This window comes from Rhopilema esculentum, chromosome 8 (assembly GCF_057945365.1).
Source record: "Rhopilema esculentum isolate cy_ngs chromosome 8, ASM5794536v1, whole genome shotgun sequence".
Lineage (NCBI taxonomy): Eukaryota > Metazoa > Cnidaria > Scyphozoa > Rhizostomeae > Rhizostomatidae > Rhopilema > Rhopilema esculentum.
In genome coordinates, this window is record NC_142822.1 from 7,478,634 (window position 1) to 7,494,342 (window position 15,709).

A 15,709-nucleotide genomic window follows, 5' to 3' on the forward strand; every position below is an offset into this window, starting at 1 on the left:
TTTATCTAAAATACATTTTTTCACGATATAGAAGCACCAAGAATTTGGGCCTTTTATTTTCGTTCTTGATCGAAGAAAACTACCTTTAAACTTTTCAGAGGGCCAAATGCCTTTTCATTCTTTACAATTGAAATGCTGATTTGAGAACAAACTTATGCATATGCCTGATTCGAAAGATGAAATACTCTTCTTTGATCAAATACTTCTACTGCAGTTTTTGCAATGTGTTCTTGCTCCACAGCAGTTTTGTCATAGGAATTTATGATAAGGACTCAAGGACATTAACAAATAACAGGGGGAGTTTAGCATAAACTCGTTTTTTATAAGAAGCGTTGAGAATTTTTAGTACTGAAAGATTCTTAATCTTTTATTGAATTAACTACTCGTAGTTTCTAAAAAAATTCCCACTCTAATATTTTCTGATCAATGCGGGTATTATTATTCCAAACTGTAAGTTTCAAGTTTCTTATCCGTAAGTTCACCTTGCCTGTTCGTAATTTGATTCAACTCCCGTCAGAAAGAAAGAAAAAGAAAACGGGGCAAGTGTGCAATTTGGATCCAGTGGAGACGGGATTCACAATAGAAAACGATTGGCTGGGTCAGCTTCAGCCTGTGAATTTTAATGTTTAGAATTTTTATATTTAAAATAAAAAAACTTCTTAAAATATAAAATTCACAAGTTTGGTCTTAAGAAAAAAATTCCAAGTCAACCGTTACGTTTTCCAACTGTAACTGGATTTTCCAAACTTTGGGGGGGCGTTACGCCCCCCACGCCCCCCTATTATTTACGTGCCTGTGGGGGGGGATGAGAGTATAAAATTTCCGAATGACAATAAAACAATCACAGTTACAATTAAGACTTTAATTACAGAACCGTAATATATAAGGTTCAGTAGTTTTCTTTTTGAATTGAGAGATTTCTCGGCATTAGCTTTATGTAATATTACACTCGTATTTTTATAAGAAACAAAGGTCGATGTTGAGTACTCCAATTTCTTAGTTTTCTGGAAATTTCAATACTCATTCTTACTTAAGGTTTTCTTGATTATGATGTCATGATGTTATGAAATGTTCATGACCTTTTTTATCACGTCAAGAGATTCGCTTCCGTTCTGATGCCGTATTTAGATTTGAGAAGTGTAGTATTGTTACCCCTTGTGTCTTAAGTTCTAGGCCAACAGGGCAATCATGTTCTTGAATTTGATAAAATTTCTTTGTTCTCAGTTTTATCAAGATTTAATAGTTTCTTAATATTTTGCTTCGAGTAATGGAGTTCCTTAATTTTTTCTGACTGTCCAGTCAAGTACTCATTTCTTATAGCCAGTTTCTTTTAACAAAAATGAGTGTATTCTATGATGAAATAAGTAATGGAATTGCGACTCACTCCAAAATGTTCCGACTTATTCAAAGAATTTATCAAATTTAAGGACTATTCGAGCAATTTAATCTCAATGAGGCAACAATATTCGGCAAGACCCATACTAGGCCGTTAGCCCCCATAAACGTTTAGCTTCCGCTACGCCCATGAGTTTAGAACCACAACCATAGCTCTACGGAAATCGCTGTGGAACTCAAGAACAGCAGTAGTTGAAGGATTCTTCTGAAGTTTTTCTGGTAGCCTCTTCTTTCTTCTACCAAAGAACTCTTTTCTGGGTCGATGGTGAATGTCTTTGCAAACTTGATGCATGCATCAATTTGGGCATTCAATTCCTGAATGTTGCTTCTTATTGATTTCAATGATGCAACAGTTCCTTCAATTAAAGATTACATCAAGAGCATTCAGTTCTTCTCTTTGCAACTCAATATTTAGGAGCTTTGTTTTTCAATGATCAGTCACACAAACATGATTCCAAAAATGAAATCAAATTTTATCATATTTTCTCTGAGTGATGCTGCCTTCACCTTTATTGTACCATATGCACCTGCAACTGCTTAAATGGCACCCAGCGCTTCTCGAATGGGTTTAAGTAACATTCACACTGCACCAATGACTCACAACAGGATTTCGAATATTCAGGGCATTTTCAAAAATAAGCAGTTTAGCTCACAATACTGCATTTATTTTGCAACTCTTTCGAAAATAATACAAATAATACGTTGTATTCGGAAAATACGTGCAGCAAATCATACATAATTGAGAAGATTGGGGGTATTGGAACCAATGGCAGCGCCAGCCCCTACGTTTTTGGGGGGGGGGGTACAAAACAAAAAATTTTAGGCCACGCCTTTTTTAGCACCAGAAAGCGCCCTTTTAGGAAAGATACGCCAAATTTACCTGAAAAGGCAGACTGAAAACAATAAGATTACATCACAGAAAGTAAGTTGCCAAAATATTACTCTTCCCCCAACATTTTCTCGTCGAATTTAGATGAAATACAAAATGGATCCTGCCGAGAACTGGGGGGGACGTGGCGCTGCTACTGCTTTTTGAAGTGCTCATTGAAGTATTTAATCAATGTGCTTGAGAGAGGATGCGTGGAATCCTACGTCTTACCATATCTTCTAGACATCTCTCTGCCCCTTAAAAAATCCCAGGCATTGAAACAGTATAATCATTGGACGGGGTACCAAATAATCAGCTGTTGAAAAATTCTTGATTTTATTGACTCTAGAATGCCCTTTACCTGGCCATCGCCAGATTTGTCGCGTCAAAAGCAGACAAATAGATTGACTTTTGTCGGGCAAATGCCTTTGGCACGAGCAGGAAAAGAATGACATGATATGAATACTAGATAACTGCTGTATTTTAAGTTTATTCTTGCCCGACAGACAACAACACAATTTTGGCCCTTTTGCCTGGTCTTTGACTGGAGTGGGGAGTGTCACATGCCATGTACCATCAAGTCGCTGACGACTTCTGGCGATCCTCTGAAGAAACAATTTCCAGGTTGATTCAATAAAGTTGATGCAAGGACATCCAGGTTGATTCTTTCAATACATTCAGCCATCTTGTTCTTTGCCTGCCACTTCTTCTTATCCCCTCTCAGGGCCGTAAATCCCGGGGGGGGGGACGGGGGGGACTGGACCCCCCCAAAAATCTGGAGCGAAACGATTTTTTTGGAGAAATTACCATCATTTTCCTTGAAAGAAAGAAATCCCTGGTAGCCGGGTTAGAACCAAACTACGTTTTTCTGTGTTATTGCAACAAACCTCAGCCACTAAGGTTATTTTTGTAAGCAGAGTGGTTTTTAGAATTTTTACAAGATAGAAACTTACCGTTTTTTACCGTTTTTTCCGTTTTCTACCGTTTTATTTTTGAAAACAAAGTATGAAATAAAAAGAGAGCAATCTGTCATTTTATTTGACCTATTTACTAACTTCTTTACGTACAATTCTATTATTTGTCTATTATTTTCTTTTATTTAGTGAATCACTTTTTGTATCATTAAAATGTATTCATTTTTTATGTGTAAAGATGGCCTACTGAAAGCGCTCAAAATAAGAAGACGCACAATTCTGTTCAGAAAGTAAACTTCTACCAATCAATACAACAGTGTCCCATATTTCCCCAAAGCCTGTCACTAAGGTTTAAGCACGACTCTTCCCCTCCATAATTTCACCCAATAAACAATAATCTGTGTTCTTCTGAAAAACGCCGAACTTTTTATCCAGAGCGATTCTAGTATTTTATTAAATTTAGTCTGGGGGATGCTTTTTTAGCCTTTCTAGAAGGTAAAATTTCAAAAATTTTCTTCTTGTCGGACCCAACCATGGTGGGTCCTCCTGCGACAGTAAACTTGATTCTTAGCACCCAAGGTTCAATTTCTTGTAGCCGTCTCTGAAAAATGTTATCCATCCAATTATCAACACAAGTCAATGTACTAAGGAATATCTATAAATACCTTCTATAGAGCAAAAAGTCTTGAGAAGTCCAAAAATATTGACTTTTGTTTTTAAAGTAATTTGCCCCTCAACTGTTTCCATAACACACCCTTGTGGTGCCATGCCCACTGCATACTTTATATACATTCGCTCTGCTGACCCCCCCAATTCACATGACAGATTTACGGCCCTGTCCCCTCTGCCTTTCCTAACATCATACTTTTTCTATCCCCCTAGCTCGTATCGCGTGTCCGAAGAAAGTAAGCGCTTGTTTGACAATCATGAAATTTCTGGCTTTATTTCTTCTAGAACAGACTTACTTGTTCTTCTTGCTGTCCATGGCATTCTCAAATATTTTACGCGAACACCATAGCTCAAATGCATCAATCTTTCTTCCCTCACTTTTCCTGATTGTCCAGCTCTCACACACAACCGTACATCATAACAGGGAAAACTAATACCCTTACTAAACGCAGTTAGCATTAAGCATATATTACCACCATGCATCTTACTATTGCGTTTTTATTACAATCAATTCACATATTCTACTAACCCCATATTATATTGACAATCTTTCCTTTGTATTTTTCATTCATATTCTTCTCTTTAAATCGCTATTACAGTTTTCTAAGCCTTTATTTCGTCACCAATACACGTCAAATCGGGCATATGACCTAGATAGGTCCTTGTCAGTTCTTTTCATATGTCCGACAGCAAACATATTAAACTTCCAACTACCTACTGTATGTAGTTTTCCTTTTTTATAAAAAAATATTGTTATTTGTGGTTCAAGTATTAAATATAAATGTAGTAGTTAATTATTGCTGTGAATGAAATGTTTGAGTTTTTTGAGTTCATTGATATCTCTTTGTCATTGATGTAGCATGCCATACACTCCCAGAAATTACACCCCTTGTAGTAGTTTCATAAGTAGTTCTTTCTTATTTATTCTGTATTTTCTATGATAATTGGACAATAAAGCTTTAAAATTATGTTTTCTATAGCGTCTGAAAGATACACAAGAATTTCCAACCAAAATTTGCTTTAAAGTATGCCAATTTCACCCAAATCATGCATTGAAATGCTTGGTATGGTTGAAAACTTGACAAAATGTGCTGCCAATTTGAACAAGGTGGAGCAATACTTTTGTTAGGGGAGTGTATATGGCCATTCTTGGCCTGCTTAAGAGAAGCATATTCACTTATTTAAGCAGGCCAAGAAGTGAATATGCTTCTCTAAATAAAGCCCTTTGGGTAGGGCTTAAGTAGAAATGCCTCAGCAAATCAGGGGCGGTGCCAGCCCCAAAAATGTGGGGTGGACAATGAAGGGGAGGAGCTAATCAAGGGGTCAAGGAAAGAAACTGTTGCAACACCAGGTGACAAATTGTGCTCGTTACTGATAATTATGTTGGACTTATTTTGTAACCCTCAGTAGAAGAATTCAATTTCATTAAGTAGAAGAGTTCAGTTTCATAGGCAAAGGTTTACACACAAAAAGCTAATATCAGTCTCATCAGAGTGATAACTTTTAGCTAACTGTGGTTTTAAACTTGTTAACATATGTCTATTTTATCTGCCATATCACAATCAATGCTAATTTGAACAGGGTTTTCCAACCTTTCATCTTACATTGAGGCGCAAAGGTAATTGCTGCTGATCTTTATCTTGCTGTGTGCTCTTTTGCATGATAAAGATGCGACAGGTGGGGCTGCAACTTTACTACCCTTTTATCTTAAAAAATGTTTGAGCACAAGTTTTCAAGTTATTTACAAAAAAGAAGGAAGGCAAAAACTACACTCTAAGAATCAACTGTTTGGCATGATAAAGCTGTTTTTTATAGACTGTTTTACTGATAATTATGTTGGACTTATTTTGTAACCCTCAGTAGAAGAATTCAATTTCATTGAGTAGAAGAGTTCAGTTTCATAGGCAAAGGTTTACACACAAAAAGCTAATATCAGTCTCATCAGAGTGATAACTTTTAGCTAACTGTGGTTTTAAACTTGTTAACATATGTCTATTTTATCTGCCATATCACAATCAATGCTAATTTGAACAGGGTTTTCCAACCTTTCATCTTACATTGAGGCGCAAAGGTAATTGCTGCTGATCTTTATCTTGCTGTGTGCTCTTTTGCATGATAAAGATGCGACAGGTGGGGCTGCAACTTTACTACCCTTTTATCTTAAAAAATGTTTGAGCACAAGTTTTCAAGTTATTTACAAAAAGGAAGGAAGGCAAAAACTACACTCTAAGAATCAACTGTTTGGCATGATAAAGCTGTTTTTTATAGACTGTTTTACTGATAATTATGTTGGACTTATTTTGTAACCCTCAGTAGAAGAATTCAATTTCATTGAGTAGAAGAGTTCAGTTTCATAGGCAAAGGTTTACACACAAAAAGCTAATATCAGTCTCATCAGAGTGATAACTTTTAGCTAACTGTGGTTTTAAACTTGTTAACATATGTCTATTTTATCTGCCATATCACAATCAATGCTAATTTGAACAGGGTTTTCCAACCTTTCATCTTACATTGAGGCGCAAAGGTAATTGCTGCTGATCTTTATCTTGCTGTGTGCTCTTTTGCATGATAAAGATGTGACAGGTGGGGCTGCAACTTTACTACCCTTTTATCTTAAAAAATGTTTGAGCACAAGTTTTCAAGTTATTTACAAAAAGGAAGGAAGGCAAAAACTACACTCTAAGAATCAACTGTTTGGCATGAAAAAGCTGTTTTTTATAGACCATCTTCATTATAGTCTCTCACTATTTATGGAACTGATGATCCAACACATCATGCTCTATGTCAGCTAAGATCTGAAGAAGACCATCAAATGGAACAAAGTTCCGATCTCAGAGAAGAAACTTACATCCTCCCCCTTATCTTTTGTCCAGTTTTGTAAAAATTAAAAAATTGATCTTAAAAAAAGTGGGCTGGACTTGTCTACCCCAGTCCACCCCTTGGCACTGCTCCTGCAGCAAATACATCAAAATACAATGATACAGTAGGATACAAGCCATGCTAAACAATGATGTCCCCTGATTTTTCTAGAGGTAAACCTTTTGATAATGCGTACTAAAATTTTTTAATCAAAACCATCTCCCCTGTTTATAAGCTCAATATGTGGCAATAGAACTTGGCTAATAATGCATCTAAGAATGGCAGCTTTCTATGTACAGTAAATATATTTTTAAACCAGATTAACTCAAATAGATGTCCCTCAAATACTATACTAAATCTTAATTAACAAAATCTGTCAATGCTCACCCAATATGAAAGTCTCTGTTGAAGATTTGTTACCACCTATCCTTAAAAAACCTTATTTTAATAAGGAGACTGCAAGCAAGAAAAGATTAAGGAAATTTCTGACATTAGCATGTTGTTTAAATATATAAAATATGGTCATCGGCAGTGGACATAAAACATATGTGACAAGCTCAAATATTCCTTTTCAAGTTACATTTGACCAAGAAATTGACTGATACCTTACAGAAAAATTGTCTTTTTCATCAACAATTGCAAGTAAAACTGTTTTCTTCACTCCACTTCCCAGTCGTCCATACGATAAAAGCACTTGGGATGGAAAATGTTCTGAAGATTGTACCACCAAGACAAGATAGCTGGAATGATACTTTGTTGGCTCGCCTGGATAGGCAAGATAATCACAGCCAAATTTTCCACCAGCAGTAAGATAATTACCTTTTTCCCATAAATCACTAAAAACAGCATAGCTGCTCTTCTCTTTTAAGGAGCCTGGATAATTCCAACTATGATTTTGATGGCCATCCTGATTTACCCATCTTCTTTCGTTAACAATAGTTGGCAAATGTATCAAAGTTGATTTTTCAAAGTATTTCTTATCATCATTTGTGACAAGAGTTTGTTCATTATATTGAGGCTCTTCACTTGATGTTTTTTTGTCTTCACACTTTGATAGTTTATCACTTCTACCACGATTCTCTTGACCAGGAACATATTCAGGTGATACTAAACTCCTCGAAATACATTTTACAGAATCTTCGACCTTTGACAAATCTCTTTTGGCATACTTTATCTTCTTTTCTTCTCTGTTCTTAACAAAAATCTTAATCTGGTCTGAATGCGATTTCTCCCTCAAGCTATTAAATAATTTGATATCATCTTCCGCTTGATGTGACCTAGATTCATCGTAGTACAAAACTGCATGGCCTTTTCTGACAAGCAAGGTCACTTCTTCCGGAGATAACAGTAAAGGAAGTGCCAGAACTTGATTTTGCCATGGTTTTCTTGGAAGAGACCCTATTAAGTTTCCAGGAATTCTAAGTTCCTGTTTTAACTTCACGACATCTTTTGCATCCCAGACAGTTGCAAAGCGGGATCTTGAAATAAGAATCGAAATCTTTTGGTTTAATGAATCTTTTCTTTGCATTTAGGAGCAAATTGCTATAATATCAAACATAGGGTCACGGATTGACACAGAGTTTCCACACAGCTCCCAGCTTCAGTTCAGCCGAAATCTTTGCATGGAAATGAGACTTTGTCGTTGTTGTTGCTGAACGGCAGAAACCGGAAATCGAAAGGCGAACTAAAAAAGTCATGTGCCAACGATGAGGCAATTCGATGTTAAATATAGTTATTTCATGTCGATTCCGAGCAATCGCAACTGGATCTGTCTTTGAAATAGAAAAGCCACTTTACAGCATCAAGCAAGACTTTTTTGGTGAATTAGCTTTTTGCCTCGAAAGATGGGAAATTTAGGGACGCACGAAAATTTTCCGGTCAGGCCATGGGAACTGGTTTGTTACTTATTTATTGGGCTGGTTGGTACCTTTGGTAACATTCTGGTCATTTTCGTTTTGAAGAGAAACAAAACAATGGGCGCCACTGCATTTGGAGTTTATATAGGAGCATTGGCTATGGCAGATCTACTGGTCTGTTTACTCTGTGTGCCAATTTACTTGACGTCAACATCGCTTTATAAAGATCATCCAACAGGGAATCTCGGTGATGCTATGTGTAAAATTTTCACAGGATACAATATATTGTTCTTTTTTGCTACAGTATCGGTTTACACACTTGTTGTGCTGACACACGAGAGATACATGGCAATCTGCAAACCATTCAAATCAAGATTAAAGTTCACTAAAAAGAGGGCAATTGTGTTTGTCATTATGATTTGGGTCTTCTCTGTACTGTTAGGCTCGTTATCTATTGTTGGTGAAAAATATGCAGCCCCTACAAATGCAAGTGTTGGTGCACACTGCACATTTTCAAATGCATACAACAATGATATAACACCAAAAGTTGTTTATGTTACAGTATTCAGCATCCAGTTTGTATTACCAATTATCTATATGACTGTTTGCTTTATAAGGATCAAGCACTGTTTAGATGCAAAAAGGCTACGTGCTTTAAGTTGCCCTACTGAGCATGTACAGCAAGGTGAATTGCACCTAATCAAGATTAGAAAGCAAAGTATAAACACAGTTATGATTGTCATCATATCCTACTTCTCATGCTGGGCAATGAACCAAGTACTGTACTTTTGCCTTAACTTTGGCTTCATTTCTGGGATTGAATGGAATAGCCACTTGATCCAAGCTAGTGTCATACTTTGCTTTTTCTCCTCCTGTATCAATCCATTTATTTATACCATTCGCAGCCATCATTTTCGAAGTGGCTTTTCCCAAATACTTTGTGTAAGTGACCGTAGATACATTGAACTGCAGTAAATGAAATATTTTGTTGAATGAAACTCACATAGCATGATGCCCTCTAGTGTTTTGTAGTTTTAACTGTTCAGTCAGGGCACAGTAGCAACAAGGACAGGGCTGGTAGGTGCAGGGTAGGATGTTATAGTAATTTGTTAATACATTTCCTATTTGAATTTACAACTCAGAAGAGCTCTCAAAACAGTGCACAGTTGAACCCTTATTAGGGACGGTATATGTTTGAAGTTTAGTAGTTTTACACCTGTATCCTTCATGGGTCTCAAGTGCAGACAGGTTTTCATATACCTTCCAACTTCCCAGATTTGCATGGAGTCCTAGCTCAATCTACTGTACATCTAATAAACCATTAGAATCTCACTCAAAATGATAGAAAACTTTAAACTCCTTTGCTCTAGCATATTCACCATTTAGTACTCTCAGGGGGTAGCGCCAGCCACTAGGGTCAGAGGGGATTTTAATGACAAAGAAATTTTAATGACAAAGGCAGTCAATTCAACTGTCAACTTGAGTACTGTGACATCATCAAAAATCTTCTTTTAGAATTTCTTAAGTTTGACCACATTATCTGAAGGAACAGTGTCAAATACCTCTTAATATGTAATATCAGGTAGATATATTCAAAATTAGGCGAGATATGGCCAATGAAGGGTTTCAAGTTTGGGAATGGATTACTGTCATTCTTGCCTGGTTCATAAAGATATGAACCAAGACCAAATTACAGAGGTTTGATGGGGCAAGAGCCTGTGCTCGAGTGGCCATATCTCAGCCAATTGGTAATGCCTTTAACTAATGCATATTTATAGTTATTTCATGATGCTCTTTCAGGTTATGGGATCAAAATCCAGAAATTCTAAAAATAAAATTTTATGACGTCATCACTTCTGTACTATTAAGTTATGTTTAAGCAAAGAGGCAGTATTTGAGCATTATCACTTTATTGATAATTGGAATTTTGTAGTAAAAACAATTTTATCATATTTCATGTACCAAAATCTTTCAAGTTGACAAAAACAAAAAAAACTGTGGCTTGGGAGACCCTCTAAGATGTGACCTAGCCCTATCCATTTAGAAGAATTAAGTGCCAAGAGTTTCTCCCTATCACCATCGCTAAATATTTTGCAGTACCGTAAATAATGTCATTTTTATGTCGACCTTTGAGGAAAATATTAAACTTTATAATATGCCCCCCTCGAATAAGCCCCCCTCTAATAAGCCCCCACCCAAAAATTCATTTTTGCGAATAAGTCCCCAGGGAGCTTATTTCGAGGATTTACAGTATTTTAATTTGTTGTTTTTAATGTTATGTAATCAAAATATTAACATTGCTTTTCCACCCATAGTTTCTACAAATGCATGTATGTCTTATGTGATCTGCAGATGCCACATGTTCACCCATCCAGCTTGGTTACATTTAGGCTCCAAAACATCTAATTTATGTTTGTATAATCCAAATTTTGTCATTTTTTAGATTTTGTAGTTTCACTATTGTTTTCTCAAATGCAGTAAATTTCAACATTTTTTCTTGCAAAACATTATTTATTTTATAATACTTTGATTTACATGTCATCTATATGTAATTCTTGCTATTGCTACTGAACGTCATTTTATCAATAGTTGTTTGCTGATATTTTTTGGAGTGAAAGTTTCTTTTTTACAGCCTGTCTACTTTATATGAACTAATCTGTGTAGATATTATGTCATCTCTGCAATTCAATTTACATTTGTGCAATTGTTCAAATGTATAGACAGCCCCTAGAATTCCCCTGCATTTAAGATCTAAGTGATCTCAACCAAACATCAGCCCTGGAGCTGCTAGCAAAAATGTTAGCAGATGTGAATCATGAAACTGATGGCAATCTTATTCAACCACATGAACTTTTGAAGAATTGATAGCCGGAGTTTTACGCTTTGTCAGGAAAAAAGCTTAAGCTTAACTGTAAATCCCTCTTACTTTATATATTCTTTTCATGTTTTGCATTGGCCTCCCTCAAAACTACTGCATTGTTGAAAACTTTGCAACGGCTCAGAGTCTTAGAATCGTTATGTTTATTTGACTCCTATATTCATCAAAATCCAAGGTAAGTTGGCCAATTGAATTATGTTATAGATTATCTTAAAACTGCAATTGCATTCTTCAGTGAACAGTTATATCAACTGAACAACTTGTATCTGGTCTTTAATAAATTTATCGCTTTAATAAATGTAGCAGACGATACCTGATTTCACAAATCAGAACATCAATCAATGAAGCCAGTCTATGCCAAAGAAAATTATTGAGCAGCTATTGGTCGATGTCTTTGGATCATAGTACAATTATTCTAGAGATCGTCGGATAGAATGATAATAAAATTTAAAGCATAATGAACAGATGAAATGACATAAAACATAGGCCTAGTGACAGAGCCTTTTTTAACATACTAACTAGGGGGCAATTGCCCCTGCAGTCCCAATGACGTTCTATTGTTTTAAACAATAGGCTATTGTCCTTCTCCTAAAATAAACAATGGTTTGCCCCTGCAACTCAATTCTTGGAATAGGCTATGCCTATTGAACTACAATGCTGATATTACCTGTCATTTCTAGCAGTATGATTTTTTCGAGTACCACTTTCGATATATACATTTTAGGCACAAAGTCTAATAACCTAATATTATAAAGAAGTAGCAGGCTTGTAAAGAAGTATTCAGGGGTGGCTTGGTGTGGTATCAAAGGTATTAGTCGAATACAATATTATTTTCAAAAAACGAAAATATCAACTGATGACACCAGACGCCTCGGGACTACGGTTGATGGAGCAACTGCCCCTCAACTTTTTGGGAATTTCCTTCTCTTCGAATTATTGTCTTTGAAAAATCGCCTTATTTCTGCAACATGGTTTCCCTTGCAACATCTGCTGTACCCCCTGTACCCCTCCAACTGCTCTACATAGTGCAGCCCTTAGTCTCTAGCCTTCTATTCCTACCGCTACTACTTGCTAACAATAAATCGACAATGTCAATTTTGATAAAAAATACACGTGAAAAAAAACACCATATCAATTATCATTGAAAACTATCCTGTCCCTCTAGAAACTACTGAATTTTCTAAAACATGACGTCATTGCAGAGAGAGGTATACAAAACAGGAGATTGAGGATCTCAACCAACCTGGGAAAACAAGTGATTCTACTATCTTTTAGATAACCCAGATTGTAAAAAACACTACTAAATTTCAAAAACTATATAAAGTAGTTTAGCAAATTCCATCTCTAGAATTCATATTTGTAAACTTTTGCCGGCAACCAGGATTGTGACTATATTGGTAACGCTTCCCCCAGTAAAGGCTACCACTAAGCCCCTGAATAATACTCGGGTTTAAACCGCTGTTGTAAATATCTTAAAAACAGTTTTCAGCCATGTTAGAACGTCATATTGTGAAAGAGTTTTGCCATCAATTTTATGCTGACAGCCTGCACGAAACCCCTTCACACTGTGGCCCCATTTCAGTTATGTTTTGTCTGCCTTTATAGGGTTATGTACTAAGGGCGATGTTCTCTAGGGGGTGCCTAAAAATACCAGTGCTCTCCTAGCCAATCTGAAGACAGTAGTCACTGATACGATAAATAAAAAGTATATAAGTTAATCAAGATCCCTTCAGGTCTATCAAGATTCTAAAGCTTCTACAAACCAGTTTTCATTAAACGGTATTTTTGACGATATTATGTAATTTTTTTCTTGTGTTATTTCTTTTGGAAATTCAAGTCTATAAAAGATACATAAGTACTTTCTCGTTTGTTTCTCCTCTTTTCTTGGCAGTCGCAAGGCCAGTAGATGTAACATAAGTTCACGATGCTTTTAATGATTTTTTAATGATACCATGGTTGCCATGTCTTTACCATAGAATATGAGAACTAGATCGAAGAAAACGGTTGGTGTCTAAGTTTTATAACAAGTAACAGCTTGGCTTAGCAACTAGTTCGAGAAACCTAGTCCGGAATAACTTTGAGCCAACACAAATTGACGGAGTTTTGTTTTTTCCATTGCCTAAACTTGGCACACAAGGTCTATTTGTTAACGAAAACTTTCTCAGAAACATTACAAAAAGAGAGAAATTAGCTGTTGAAGGAAAAGAAACTGCTGGAAAGAACTTTTTGAGGATCTGAGAAGTAAAGTATGGGCAGATTTGTTCTTAAAAAGTATCATCAAGAAAACTTCAGAGTTTGATCGTTTGGATAATCCATTCCTACTAAGAAAGAGAAAATATCGACACAATTATAAATTCTATTTAAACTCATTTTGTCTAGCCCAGTTTGAAGGTTTTTCAAATTTTTGTTAAAACAATTAATTTCCGAAAAAGTTAAGATCAGATGCAAAACTGAGCAAAAGATTCAAAAAGAGCAATGTTATCTGACCTATAAGCAAAAAGTTATGGCTGTGGAAACTTTTCGTTTTTAGGTCAGATCACATTGCTCTTTTTAAACCTTTTGCTCAGTTTTGCATGTTCTTTCCGATAGTATCATCAGATTTGAAAAATTCGAAAGTTGAAGTATTGCTGATCGTGCATTTTTCATGCTTCCGGAAACGCAACTTCCGGTCATTTGCCAGAATGTTCCCAGGGCTTAAAATGATCAGTGGCCTTTACTCTTATGCTTTAAACTTTAAAAACTTCGGTTACCCAGTTTGCTAGAATGTTATGCAAAATTCCCTGTCTATTCTTGAATACTTGAAGCTTTGACCGTTTATGACTCAGACTCGCCAACGGAGTGTGATCGGTACTGACAAAATCATCAAAGTGCTTGGGAATAAAAGCCTTTGTTCGTTAAATGTTACTGACCTCAGTAACATTTAACGACTGACTGCATTGAGTTTACTATTTTCTGAAGTGCAGGAACCATTTTCGCGCATGGAGCCTCAGTTAGGTTTGCACATTGTTCCTTAAGGTCCTGATGCAGACACGTTGTTGCAAGCAGTTGCTTCAGCAATTTTCTGAGAAGCGCCCGAGTAGAGCCAAGTTTCGGTGACAAACATGTATACTGATGATACCATGATTTCATATTCCTCCAAAATTTTGGACGAATTGCACATGGTGTTGAACGCTGAACTTATCGATATCGAGAAAAGGCTTCCAGGTAATAAGCTAAGCTCGAACGGCTATGATTGTTGGGTCAGTGCAAAATGTAAATAAAATCGCAGGACAGCCTGCTTTGTTGCCAGCGTTTAACGTAGGTGGTACTGATCTTGACTTAGTGAACAAAGTAAACTACCTTGGTCTCCTTTTAGACAATAGTCTAACGTGAAGGTACCAAATAGACAACATAAAAGGAAAAGTTTCTCGAGTGATCGGCCTATTGCAGTACTGTAAACACTTTGTATCAATGGAGACCTTAAAGTACATTTATCGTAGCATTATAGAACCACATCTAAACAATTGCTGCTCCGTTTGGGGCTGTAGTGGTATTACGAGAATAGAGTCTCTACAAAAATTACAAAACAGGGCTGCTCGAATGGTTACGGGCAGTCCTTATGATGCAACTTCTGTGCCGTTACGCAAAGAACTTGGCTGGTTGTCCATCAAAGAAATGATCGTGAAAGAGACATTTACAATGATGTATAAATCTTTAAACGATCTTGCACCACAGTACCTTAGAGACCTATTTGTTAGACTATCAGATGTCCACACACGAGAGCTAAGAAACACTATAAATGATTTTGCAGTACCGCTAATGTTAACAGAGTGGCCAAAAGGCATTCTCTTACCGCGTTAACAACCATATCAAAGAATCCCCCTTGGAATACTCTTTTTAACTTAAGTTGAAGCAGTTGGGGTACGAAAATCTTTAATTTTGTACAGATATCTTATTTTTTTCAGATGTTTATATTTCTATCTTATTTATTTGTAATTACTTTATTAGCAACTTTAATTTTAACAGGGCCAAATAGTAAAACAGTAAACTTTATTGAAATTTTACCATGTATAAATATGTGTAAAATATGAAATAATATGAATATGGCAGCGAAAGATATTTTGAGCGCCAGGCACAATGTTAAGTCCTACATGATTGATAAGAGACCCCAGTGAGTAGTTTTCTTTCCACCAGTATTAGCCTGATCAAATTGTCACGGAAATCCAATGAAAACGAAGAAGAACACTATTACAAAATTTAGAGACAGAATTCCCGGGGTGGCAAGCAGCTA

At 36.2% G+C, this 15,709-nt stretch overlaps 2 protein-coding genes across 2 annotated transcripts; one reads left to right on the plus strand and one right to left on the minus strand.

Annotated features, from left to right (window-relative positions):
* Nucleotides 1–7,187: 7,187 nt before the first annotated feature.
* Nucleotides 7,188–8,314, minus strand: LOC135695008 (tRNA-splicing endonuclease subunit Sen34). The gene has a single exon (XM_065213929.2). The coding sequence runs from the start codon at nt 8,231–8,233 to the stop codon at nt 7,277–7,279; it is 957 nt and encodes a 318-aa protein (XP_065070001.2). The 5' UTR covers nt 8,234–8,314; the 3' UTR covers nt 7,188–7,276.
* Nucleotides 8,303–11,163, plus strand: LOC135695007 (neuromedin-B receptor). Its single transcript, XM_065213928.2, has one exon. It carries the CDS (start codon nt 8,550–8,552, stop codon nt 9,534–9,536), a length of 987 nt encoding a protein of 328 aa, XP_065070000.2. The 5' UTR covers nt 8,303–8,549; the 3' UTR covers nt 9,537–11,163.
* Nucleotides 11,164–15,709: the final 4,546 nt, after the last annotated feature.

What these genes read in the sequence shown, in the direction of transcription:
- LOC135695008 (XM_065213929.2), bottom strand. Translation starts at nt 8,233, where the DNA reads ATGCAAAGAAAAGATTCATTAAACCAAAAGATTTCGATTCTTATTTCA.
- LOC135695007 (XM_065213928.2), top strand. Translation starts at nt 8,550, where the DNA reads ATGGGAAATTTAGGGACGCACGAAAATTTTCCGGTCAGGCCATGGGAA.